The sequence below is a fragment of the Periplaneta americana genome, chromosome 6 (assembly GCF_040183065.1).
Source record: "Periplaneta americana isolate PAMFEO1 chromosome 6, P.americana_PAMFEO1_priV1, whole genome shotgun sequence".
Lineage (NCBI taxonomy): Eukaryota > Metazoa > Arthropoda > Insecta > Blattodea > Blattidae > Periplaneta > Periplaneta americana.
Genome location: NC_091122.1, coordinates 65,949,535 through 65,963,162, shown reverse-complemented (window position 1 = coordinate 65,963,162; position 13,628 = coordinate 65,949,535). Strand labels below are relative to the sequence as shown.

The following is a 13,628-nucleotide window of genomic DNA, read 5'->3' as shown; positions in this document are numbered from 1 at the left end:
TTGGAGATTTATCCTTCAAAGAGGTGGAAAAATTCAAATATCTTGGAGCAACATTAACAAATATAAATGACACTCGGGAGGAAATTAAACGCAGAATAAATATGGGAAATGCCTGTTATTATTCGGTTAAGAAGCTTTTATCATTCAGTCTGCTGTCAAAAAATCTGAAAGTTAGAATTTAAAAAACAGTTATATTACCAGTTGTTCTTTATGGTTGTGAAACTTGGACTCTCACTTTGAGAGAGGAACAGAGATTAAGGGTGTTTGAGAATAAGGTTCTTAGGAAAATACTTGGGGCTAAGAGGGATGAAGTTACAGGAGAATGGAAAAAGTTTCACAACGCAGAGCTGTACGGATTGTATTCTTCACCTGACATAATTAGGAACATTAAATCCAATTTGAGATGGGCAGGGCATGTAGCACATATGGGCGAATCCAGAAATGCATATAGAGTGTTAGTTGGGAGGCTGGAGGGAAAAGACCTTTGGGGAGGCCGAGATGTAGATGGGAGGATAATATTAAAATGGATTTGAGGGAGGTGGGCTATGATGATAGAGACTGGATTAATCTTGCTCAGAATAGGGACCAATGGTGGGCTTATGTGAGGGCGGCAATGAACCTCCGGGTTCAAGTAAGTAAGTAAGTAAGTAAGTAAGTAAGTGTGTTAATTGTGCAGAGTCATGTCTCTTTAAATTCGTGTCTACTATATTAATTGTTTTATTATTTACCATTTTTATTTAGATAATTTAGTTTATTGCTTATTTTGACATTGTGGAGAATGAGGCTGGATAATTTGTTATATACGGGACATCAGTTAAAAAGGGAAAATGAATAGGATAATCTTATTTATTAAGTCACAGCAAAAATACCGTTTACAATACATGTAACTTTCTTAAAGATCTTGCGGAAATTGCTACCACTAATATTAGAAAATCTTAAGATGTGACTGGAAAAATGTGTGGCATTCCTAAACGAACTGCAAACAGAGTTTTTGAGGAAGCGCTAAAATCTACAGAACCTCTTCTGAAATTTTCTTCTCCTATGAAAACAAACAAATGATATCATGCGACAGATCTCAATGACTTCGATAAAGATGTGTTACACTGTACAATACTTGAGAAAAAATTTGGATCCAAGGATCGCAATAGTCCATTTTAAGAATGTTAAAAAACTAGGAATTTCGTACAGAAGATGTAATGAAGGAAAAAGATTTTTAATGGAAAGATGACATATTGCAGTGGCAAGGGCCGCTTTCTTGAGAAAAATGCATAACATCCGACCATATGGTGGATGAAACATGGATCGAAAAAGTCATTAGTTGAAATATTCAAATCATCAGGTGGAATGAGGATACCTGTTGGTAAAGGAGGGAGACTTATTGTATGCCCTGCTGAATAGGACAGGACTGGTTTTGTTTCCGAAAGTAAATTAATATTTAAAGCTAAAAACAACACTATCATTTAGAAATTAATTCAGAGCTGTTCAAACAGTGGTTAGTGAATGATTTCTTGAATTATCTGAAAGAAGTAATGGATAATGCAAGTTATCACTCAGTTCAGTTAAATAAGATCCCATCCAAAAACACAAGAAAAGTAGATATATATTATTCCTACAGCTTTCGCTCTAGGTCCGTGAGCGTGGAAAAATGAAATATATGCACTATATATTTACAGTAATAACATACAGTATTATTATATGGGCTAATGTTTTCATAATGGGTATATTTCTGATTTCCTAAAAGAATAACTATAAGAGTATTTTATTTAGGGCTAATCTATTTTGAACAGTCACATATTTAACATAATTAACATTATTATCTCGAAAACATGTATTTCTGAGTTTTTAAAGAATTTTACTAGGGGTTAATTTATTTTTTGGAAGCATAGGCCTATATTAAACATGTTTAGAATTTATAAAAAAGTTATATTACCAGTTGTTCTGTGTGGTGAATTCCTTTAACATTTTCTTTCAAAAACGAATTTTTCTTCCATATTCTTCTAGTAAACAATAACCTGTAGTGTCTGGAATATTAATTACCGTCGCAGTGAGAGAGGAACAGAGGTTAAGGGTATTTGAGAATAAGGTGCTTATGAAAATATTTGGGGCTAAGAGGGATGAAGTTACAGGAGAATGGAGAAAGTTACACAACACAGAACTGCACGCATTGTATTCTTCACCTGACATAATTAGGAACAATAAATCCAAAAGTCTGAGATGGACAGGGCATGTAACACATATGGGCGAATCCAGAAATGCATATAGAGTGTTAGTTGGAAGACCTGAGGGAAAAAGATCTTTGGGGAGGCCGAGACGTAGATGGGAGGATAATATGTTGTTGTTTTCTAATGCCAGGCATTTGACAATAAAGTCATTTGACCTCTTGCACTCCAATATTTTTCGAAGATTATGGTCATGGTCAGCCACTGAAGCATAGATTTTGAGGTGTTCCGAATCCATTTTTTGGTTTGAGTTGCACAATGGGCAGTTAGGGGATTGATATATTCCAATTCTATGCAGATGTTTGGCCAAACAGTGGGAGGATAATAATATAAAAATGGATTTGAGGGAGGTGAGATATGATTGTAGAGACTGGATTAATCTTGCTCAGGATAGGGACATATGGCAGGCTTATGTGAAGGCGGCAATGAACCTCCAAGTTCCTTAAAAGCCATAAGTAAATAAGTACAGTAATATTAAACATGTATTTTTTATTAGGTTATTTTACGACGCTGTATCAACATCTCAGGTTATTTAGCGTCTGAATGAGATGAAGATGATAATGATGGTGAAATGAGTCCGAGGTCCAGCACCGAAAGTTACCCAGCATTTGCTCGTATTGGGTTGAGGGAAAACTCCGGAAAAAACCTCAACCAGGTAACTTGCCCCGACCGGGATTCGAACTTGGGCCACCTGGCTTCGTGGCCAGATGCGCTGACTGTTACTCCACAGGTGTTGACATTAAACATGTATGGGTCAACATTTTCATAATATGCACAACTTATTTCTAATTTTGTTTAGGAACGGCTATATTACACAAAGGGCTAAACTATTCTGTGCAGGTATATTATATTAAATATTAGGGGTTGATGTCTTCATAATGAGTGTATTTCTTCAAGAACGGTTACACTGTACTGGGAATTAATCTATTTCATGCAGGCATAACTTATTCAGTAAATAATATTTAGGTCAATGTTTTCATTCATGGGTGTAGCACGTAGCGCATGAAGTTCACAAGAATTTCTCTTCCCATAAACATCTTATGACTGAACAAAAGCAGCAACTATGCACTGACCTTGAAGTGAATATTCTATTGATGCAGACTATAAAACATATGTTTGGAGAGGGGATGCATATTGTACATTGTGCGTAGGGACGCAAAAATGTTAAATCTATCACTGAATATAGGGATATTGAAACTACACTATTGTTACAATAATTTTTAGGGGATATGTAATTAATCAAAGGCTACTGGCTTTTTAAACTATTATAACTACAGTATAATGCAGGTTTAAACCATTTAAAACAGGTTTTTACAAAAACTAATCTGCGTGAGTGTGCAGTAAGATTATTTAGTCCTGACAGTCGCCAACAATGTGCGCCAGGGTCAGTTGAGTCCATTAAGTTACACTAAGGGATGATCAGGTTAGTCTGTCATTTGCTTTCAGAGTGATCGGATGTCACGCATGCGGTAGAGCGTTGTGTTTCCAGTACAGTTAAGCTGTACTGCATTTCTTTACTGACGGCTTGCTCCTATCTCTCCTCCAGAACTCTCCCCACTACTCCTAATACTTCCCCTCTTTCGCGTCGCTGAGCTGTCAAGACTAAATAATCGGTCTGTAGAACAAACTCAGACATCCACTAACATAATACATTACTCCATATAATGGAAGTTCAAATAAGAACAGTCTCCAACATACTGAACTTCGAATGAGTATTCACTTCCTGAGTATCTGACCATTAAAGGTTTTTAATATAAACTTGAAAATTATTTGAACATATTTTTTATTTAAGTACTATGAATGTCATAGCATAAATGAGATTTTTAAAAACTATCTTGTGTAATTGTCTTAATCACGTTCCTAATTTAGTCTAGTTGTGGTGCATATGCAATAAGACTTGTTCCATATTATGTACCATGATTAGAGACAGGGTGCGAATTAAGATTTCTGATTGGGGGGCGGGGGGGGGACATAATTCTAGATAGAGAATACCATATATAAAGTTATTATTATCCTCATTCAATACGGCTCAATACTTGGTCGCACTTGAGTTGTTTGTCTTGCATAATGATAATGATAATAATAATAATTATTATTATTACCATTATCATTATCATTATCATTATTATTATTATTATCATCATCATCCAGAAAAACTGGATAAATCATCTGCATCGCATGCATAGAGATAGAATCCCAAAAGTCATGCTCCGCTATCGTCCAAATGGGAAGAGATCTCTCGGTCGTCCAAAGAAGTGCTGGATTGAAAATTCGACTGTGAGATCATAAAAGGCCATTTCGCCTAATACTTGAAGGGAAGAAGAAGAAGATTATTATTATTATTATTATTATTATTATTATTATTATTATTATATCCATGAGCAGGCTTAAGATAAGATGTGTAATTCCTAAGTTATTGATTGTTGTCAGCTTGCCGGTGATGATAAGACATCAATATTATTTTCTTTGCTTACTTTATACTGTACTTTATAAAGTATACTCGTATTAAAACAATTATATTTTGTGAAGGGGGTAGAAGTTATCTCTGGCAGAGATGTTAATATGAATTTATGAGAGGGGGATAACTTTCCAGCAGGAGGGGGGGGGGGGAATTCTCCCCATCCCCTCCCCATTCGCACCCTGATTAGAGAACGTAATCAATTTAAGTACTAAATAACACCCCAGACTACTTTCTGAAGATTGACGTATTGACTGTTATAGTCCCATTGCTCTAATTTCCGGCAGCCAATCATGTTGCAGGTCGGCTACATTTAAACATGTGCGTCTTGTGATTCGCTGATGAAGATGTAAAGCATTTCCTAAGCCTGGATAAATACTTAATATATAATCGCCCGCCATTTTGGCTCTTTCGTTGGCATTTGCAGAAAGCACATGAGGACGTTATTTGCCGCTCAATTATTTGCTGAATTACAGTGCGTTTGATTTATTATCATAGGAGCTACGACATGATAATGTTTAACGGTGTGGCAAATAGATCCCTCGTCTGGTAGCTCGGCAATGAAAGAACAAAAATGGCGAACGATACTACCTACCTAGACTTTATAGAGCCTTGACTTCCTAAGACGTAAGCAAAGAGGAGGAGTCATGCCGGGAATAACAGCGTTGCGACTATAGTATTGTTTTGAACAACTAAAGCAAATAGTAACAGTTAAGTTATATATTATGTTGACTATTTCTTTAAATTTGCCACAACAATCATCTATTAAGTTTTATGCAAATGAAGAGCTCATTTTAAAAGTGATACTACAACAGAAGCAAAACATAAAACTTAGAATAAGTTTATTGTAATGATTCACATTATTATACTTACAGGTGCCTTCTCTACCTTCCTAAAGCATTTGTTGAGCGACAGGTTGTGGCGCACACTATTTTTCCAGCCTGTTGGTGCATTCTTGAAGTAGGGGAAGTGCTCTAATATCCATGCGTAGATTTCCTTCACTGGCAATGCTCTCTGTGGCGAGTCCTCTATGGCCATGAAGATGAGGCACGAAAAAGAGTATGGAGGCTTAGAATTCACATGCACCTATAATTAAAACAATACAATATATTATATGAACATATTCCTGAAGGAAATCCGAAATTTACAGTAAGCAGCAATTAGTTTACCTACCGATCAGGAGAACATTTTCAGTAATATTTATAGTAATTACATAGTATAATTTTGTCATTATCATCATACCATCATCATCATCATCATCATCATCATCATCATCATCGGCAACAATAATAGTAGTAGCAGTAGCATTCAACACTTAATATGGCGAAAATTAGGGATCAGATGTTGATGCAATATTATTTTTCTTTTAATTTTAAAACACTACCCTTTAATACAACGATTAATTTTATGTTATAAAAAACAAAATAGGTAACTGCCATTGTTGCCCAAGAATCTTTTTTCCTCCCATTTTTGGGGTCATTAAAAATCATTTACTCCAGTTCTGATTCACTTTTATAGCATTTTTTAAATTTTCGTTTTATTTTCCAGCAATCTTACATACAAATCATAGGTTCTGCTTTTCCACTATTAATATTTTTCTTCGCTAAGAAAGCTAACCTTCATTTGGTGGTCATGGTGATCCGATAAGCTGACAAAAAATATGGAGAGGGTAGATTTTATACTGAAAGTGAAGAAGAGGATGGATAGGAGTAACAAATAAAAGAATGAATAATTTAAAAATTACTGGTATATGCTAATTTTTATCTCATCAATTGAAAATGACCCTTGTAAATATTTAAGCAATAGAAACATTAATGTATTACATAATGTGCGACAATAATAGACCTTATGTTATACAGTGAAACCTATTCAAATCGGAATCTGAATAACCCGGAATCCTGTCTATTTCGGAACAATTTATTGGTTCCGGCGAAATTCGTATGTATTATGTGTAATTTTTTCTGAATAAAACGGAAACTGTCTGCTACTGTTCAAAACGGAAATAATATTTTCGACACACTACTGTAATGTAAACTATATTTTGAAACAGTATGTGCTTTCAAGGAATGTACGAAATACGTAGGTCACTAAGATAAAAACAAGTTTTCTTCGCAAAATTTTTGAGGGTGCGAGGGTGTGTTGGCCTGGTGGTCATAAATTTTATTACCCTATTGACTAGGTAGACGAGTCCCTTCAAAGAAATTCAATGCTTCACCCCTGTATACTGTCGTAGCTGAGTAGAACGCAAGTCTATTAGTGATTTCGTGATGAAAGAAAGTTGCGTAAAAATGTTGCACTATCATTAACTGATGAAGTAAAAGTTATCGAGGAAAATTAGAAACAAAGCGTATGGAAAATAATGTTGAAATTTAGGAATGGAAATCTCAGGTGTAACTTAACACTTTCAAAAATAAAGGCTGAATCATGAGTGAGTGACTTGCGGTCAATAATGGCGACATAAAAAGGAAACAGAAAACAATCGGTTACATAGAAATAAATGAACTGTTGTGGGAGTGGATTCTTCTTTCCCTTTCAAAGATCATGCCAATTTCTGGATCTATTCTGCAATGCAAACCCTTGAACTGGAAAAGAAATTGATAATCCAGAATTCAAGGCTTCTAATGAATGACTTCTAGTCCAATTAAATAATGTATTGTGATATACAGTACAGTATTATAGTATAGGGTTAGATATTAAATTTAGTGTAATTAATAAACTTTAGTGTTTAATGAGTGAGTTACAATACAATTTATACAGGAAATGAGATTTTCATCAAGATCATTCACCAATTAAATAAGCGAAAGGAAGCTAATTTAATGTCAGTAGTGTTAAATGGAATATTTTGTGATTCCTACAATTTTTGGCATGCCATTTTGTTTTTTATTTATACAAATGATAAAATATTCCATTTTAACTTCACACCTGAATAACACGGAAACCTGTCCACAATGGAAAAAAAAATTAGGACCATGTCACTTCCGTCTTGAACAGGTTTCACTGTATATGCATTTATCCAATACAGTTTACATTCCAAAGGAAATAATTTAAAAAATCATCAATGAAATGATATATTACCCCACTGCAAACACTGACAGTCTGTAGTGTAAGATTATTCTAAAGAGGGATTTTTCCTTACACATCTTCAATCATCATGCATGATATGAAGCCAAGGCTACAAGAAAAAAGGAAAACTACTGCAGCAAGTTTTGTTATTTTCGTTGCTATCAATAAATGTTAGTTTTACTTTCATTTCAAAATTATCTCATTTTTCGTGTTGAGGTATACAGTCATGGTCATCCATTAATTTGTATTAAATGACCATTTATTTTTAATACAAGAAAAACAGAAACTATTCACTCTGTGCTTATTGTAAGTCCATATACAGTTCCTTGTCTTTAAGTTATTAACTTTTAAGGTAATTTGTTTTTAAATTTTCAGGGTATTTTTATGTAAATGTAAAGGAATTTTATTGGTAATTTTTTAACTATCTTTAGGTCATCCTCACCATCCCCCCCCCCCTAGTGATGATATTTTGTTGAAAATAATAAGATATAAAACTGAAACATGTCCATACACAGATAAATGAAAACAAGCGATCATAAAATACTTCCATTGCAATTCAATAACCTGTCTTGTAAATAAGAGAAGAATTCCATAAAACAGCTGCACTTACCAATGGATCATATGGCATATGCTGGGGATGCTTCGGTTTGATAGGTGAGGTAGTGCCAACGGTGGGAGGGGCCGGGCTGGGTGAATGCCCACTGGAGCATGTAGAATCCGCTAGTTCACTGGCACTATCATCAACAAAATCACTTGTCGGTGATTCCTGGGATTCTCCCACAGCTGCCCGAAGGTTCATTCCTGGAAACATATTCAATTCTTCTAATGAGATGGAAAACAACACTAGTAAGAGGGAAAGGGATGGGGGGGAGAATCTGTTTTTTTTTAAAGTAGGTTATTTTACGACACTGAATCAACATCTTAGGTTATTTAGCGTCTGAATGAAATGAAGGTGATAATGCCGGTGAAATGAGTCCGGGTCCAGCACTGAAAGTTCCAGCATTTGCTCAAATTGGGTTGAGGGAAAACCCCGGATAAAACCTTAACCACGTAACTTGTCCCGACCGAGATTCGAACCCAGGCCACCTGGTATCGCGGCCAAACGCACTAACCGTTACTCCACAGGTGGAATCTGGTTTCAAAGTCTATTTCGTGATGATGCATTAACTTCTTCAATACAGTGAAATCTCAACATAACGCAGCTGTTGAGGAATACACTCCATATTCACTTCATAACTTTTCTGCAGTATATCAGAAGGTGACCTGTAGAGTGGCAAATGAAAGGCTGAAATCAATCTTTTTAATGTATCCAGCTGTTTGCTGACAACATAAAGTCCACTATAGTCCACTGTAGTCTATTCAGTTGTTTTTCAAGAGAAATGAGGGGTATTTTGATTGGTGTTCATTATAGATGCCTATTGCTAGTAGCCAGAATTGGGGTGCAGTCAATATATACTGCAGGGCTGTGTCTTCTGCAACTGATACTGATGATTTTAATTTACTTCTTTTGTGGTTTATGGACAGATAGTATAGAAGAATGTGTTCCAGATCTTCATCATGATTATTACACCACAGACAAGTAAGAGCATCAGAAAGGTGAAATCGGTGTAGGTACAATTGTGTGACAATGTGACCTATTCTGGCTCTTGTTAAAAATGTTTGAACATGTCTGGGCAAATTTTTGTGCATTTCCAGGTCATCTTTTATACGGACTGTAAAATTTTTCCTTTATCAGAAGAGAGCCAATTGTTGATCCATAGGTTTATAAAATAAGACTTTACTGAAGCAAAAGCACTGGATAGAGATATCACTTGAAGAGGTCTTGGTTGCAAATATGTTGCCTGTTTTGCAATATTATAGACTTTTTCGTTTCCAGGTATACCACAATGACTAGGTATCCACTGAAATGTTATTTCCTTTCCTTTTGGAGTTTTTTTAGTTTACTTAGTTGTTTCTGAATTTGAATAATTCTATGTGTGTATAGGTTTGGTACATATTTAATTATATTAAATACAGCTCCCTTGGATTCGGTAAGTATGCAAATACATTTTTCAGAAATTTGAGTAACACACTGAAGAGCGGCATCAATAGCTAGCAATTCAGTGTCAAGACTGGAGGAGGATGAACATGGTATGAAATAACTTTCTTTATATTTTGGATATAATACCCTGCTCCTGATGTCCCATTATTAGGATTTAAAGATCCATTTGTATAAATTTGAAGGTGATCCTTATATGTGCTGCAGAGCAGTTCCACAACATCTAACTTAAGAATGTATGGAGGAAAGACAAACTGAAAGAACTACAATATAATGCACAGCTATATGTAAGTAGCTTTATAATCAAAGATACAGATAGAGGGAGAGACGGTAATTTACTGTATTTCATAAAAATTAAGGACTAATTTACTAAGTAAGAATTTCAAATGAAGTTGCACATAATTATTCTACACTGTGAATACATGTACCTGAAAGGCAAAAGAATAATTCTAACTAAAGAAGCAAAGGAACTTAACTTAACTGAACTGATTAATTTAATTTATTCAAATTTTTCTGTCCAAGGGCATGTCTTTCACTGCAAACCCAGCATTCTCAAATCTTTCACATTTTCTGCCTTCATCTTAGTCTTCGCATATGAACCATGTATTTTAATGCTGTATATCATCTAATATCTTTTTATATCCCAAATTTTTCTCCATTCACCATTCCTTCCAGTGCATCCTTCAGTAGACAGCTTCTTCTTAGCCTGTGACCCAACCAATTCCTCTTTCTCTTTCTGATCAGTTTCAGCATCATTCTTTCTTCACCCACTCTTTGCAACACAGCTACATTTCTTATTCTGTCTGTTCATATCACATACTCCATTCTTCTTCATATCCACATTTCAAATGCTTCTATTTGCTTCTCTTCACTTTGTTGTAATGTCCACATTTCTGCCCCATACAATGCTACACTCCATACAAAGCACTTCATTATTCTCGTCCTTAGTTCTTTTTCCAGAGGTCCGCAAAAGATGCTACTTTTTCTATTAAAAGTTTTCTTGGCCATTGCTATTCTCCTTTTGACTTCCTGGCAGCAGCTCATATCTAAAAGGACTTAATTTCATTTCGTGCTAAAATCAGTTAAGAAAATTATCGTATTCGTCTTACTTGAATGTACCTTTCTGTTAGTGAAAGGCATTATTCCACGCATTTATTAAGATATGTGCAAGCTTCAAAACTTTCACAGTACTTTTGAAAGGTGCCAATTCTTGGAATAAGGCCATATTTATGGAGATCTTTTTTGCTGTTGTAATTTTGGAATAAGGTCCTTTCAGAAATGGCTGATTCATTTATAGTACACCCCAAGTATTTGAAGCTATACACTTGTTCCACTACCTCATTTCGAATTCGCACACTTACGTCCTTTATTTTACTTCCGATAACCATGATCTTCGTCTTCTTCGCATTTATCTTCATTCCTTATTGCTCACAGCTATCACTTAGCTCCAGTAGCATATCCCTTAGTATTGGCCCCTCTTCTGTTAACAACTCCACATGATTAGCAAATCCTATGTACTTTATTCTTCTTCCTCCTACTATCACCCCTCCCATGTTCTCAAAACAGTTCTTCAATAAATCCCGTCGAGTATGATAAGAGGCTGATAATCCTGAGCTCATCATATTACTTGACATTATTTTTCTTCAATACTGGGAGCAATACTAAGCTATTAGAAAGTAGAGTCAACAATAAATATTACGTCAAAATTAAGTATAATAAAATCTAAAATTTCATCATTTTTATTTAAATTATTTAAACTTTAAGTCAATTGTGCTCTCGTGAAAATTTATTCTATACGAATAAGTTTTCATGTGCTTCAATACAATGACATTTTGCAAATTATTATTCCTATCCAAAATAAATATTCGAAAAAAAAAAATGTTTTTGATCCACTCTTCACCACAGTCATAGTCACCATCATTATAATCAACAGTCACTATCCCCACATTCAGTCACAGTCAGTCAACATCAACCATAGTCACAGTCACTGTCACCACAATGACAGTCGCCACAATTAATCATCAGTCACAGTCACTGTCAGCATAGTCATCCGTCAGTTACCATCACTAGTCTCACTAGTCTCAATCAGTCAATCACTAGTCACAGAATCATCACCCGTCCCCACAATCAATCAATAAACCAATCAATCAATCAATCGCCAGACAGTCACCAGTTTAGTCACTAAGTCACATCACCATAGTCACAGTCGCACCAGTCACAATCACTGTCACAACAGTCAGTCATCATTATGTCATAGGTAACCAGTCACCATTAAATTTTATTTGACACGAAGTCTAGTCTCCTTTCTTTACAGCTAGAAAATTTATTAATCACTTTATCATTGAAATTAATAATATTTTCAATAATCACTTTTTCTACGCTTAACATTGCCGAAGCAGCAAGACAATCTTGTGTCACTGTACTTCTTAGAAAAGTCTTCACTCTTTTCAGCGTAGAAAAACACTTCTCAGGCTGAACAGTAGTCGTGGGAGCAGTAAGAATTATTTTGAGGACAGTGAACACTTCTGTGCAGAAATCACCGATTCCTGTATCCAACACGATTTCGTACATTTTCACTAGTCCAGAAATATTACAGAATTCTTGCCTCTAGTACAAAACAGACAGTTCAGTTTTCAGGCATTCTTTACACAAGAAAGGATAAGCTTCAATGGTTCCATGAAGTTCAGCTGAAGAAGATTGTATGTAATTTATACTGTCTTTGAAAAAGAGAGAAATTTAAAAATGTTGCTGCTAACAAATGCTTAATGAAAGCATATCTCTCTTTTAGCTGACAAGAAATAGCATCACACATCTCTTTTTCAGAGACAAGATTTTGCAACTTACTTTTCCTTTTCTTCATGGGAGGAGTTTCTTCTTGTTGATGAGTAACAGAAGGAAGTTTATTTCTTTCTTTTATAATTGCCTCAAGGAATGAATTTACTACATTATAGATACTGGTGGAATTCACATTATGATGCTGTAGTTGGTTATACAAAATATCCACACGAGGCATGATATGATGAAAAAATTCTATCCAAAAGTTGTAGTTCTGATCATTCAACATACGAAGAATCCCTGTAGCTACTTGTATAGTCGAATGATTTCTTTCAATTTGAGGTTTCTCAAAGCATTCTATTAAAATGTCATTTTCAAAAACAATATTAGTTAATCAGCTATGAAAATTCCAGCATGTGTTTGATCCTCCAGGTATTCGTCTAGAAACATTATCCAGCACAGCTAATCATGAGGGCGACTTAGGAAAAAAATGCAGGTATAGTGGCAAAACTACTGAAAAAAATACGAGCTTGCAAATTCTGTGATACTGGCTTTTCTATGATTAGATTCAGCTGATGTGCGTAGCAATGCACAGAATGTGCATATTTATAGAATTGTTTAATAATTATTTGTACACCTGCCTTCTCTCCATCATTAAGGCCACTCCATCGTAGGTCTGGACAATGAGTTTTTACGTCACCATTCACAACTGTATTCAACTGCTCTAAAATTCATTCCAGTAATACTTCAATATTTTGGGCTTTTGAGTTTTAAAAACAACCCTCACAATCTTTCATGCACAGTACCGCCCAATTCAAAGTGAAAACAATAACCTGCTGCATATTACCTGATACATCAGTTGTATTGTTTGACATGACTGACAAAAATGTAGGTTGTTGTATTTCAGCAGATATTTCATCATGACACACCTCCAGAATACAGTCTAGAAGTTCATTCTGGATTGTATTAGAAGTTCTTGCAAACACTTTTGAGAGACTAGTCTAACTTTCAAACAAATTTCAATGAAAAGACAGGAAATTCACTTTAAAATAATACACTTCTTTGGTTAAAAGTC

General features: G+C 35.0%; 1 protein-coding gene across 2 annotated transcripts in view; it reads right to left on the bottom strand.

Annotated features, from left to right (window-relative positions):
• LOC138701401 (forkhead box protein N3-like) overlaps positions 1–13,628 on the bottom strand; it is a 208,491-nt gene that overhangs the window by 26,484 nt on the left and 168,379 nt on the right. For both annotated transcript variants that reach the window (XM_069828260.1, XM_069828259.1), the window contains 2 exons: positions 8,351–8,541; positions 5,551–5,763 (listed from right to left, as the gene is read on the bottom strand). In XM_069828260.1, coding sequence (XP_069684361.1) covers positions 5,551–5,763; positions 8,351–8,541 — 404 coding nt within the window. The remainder of the gene's footprint in view (positions 1–5,550; positions 5,764–8,350; positions 8,542–13,628) is intronic.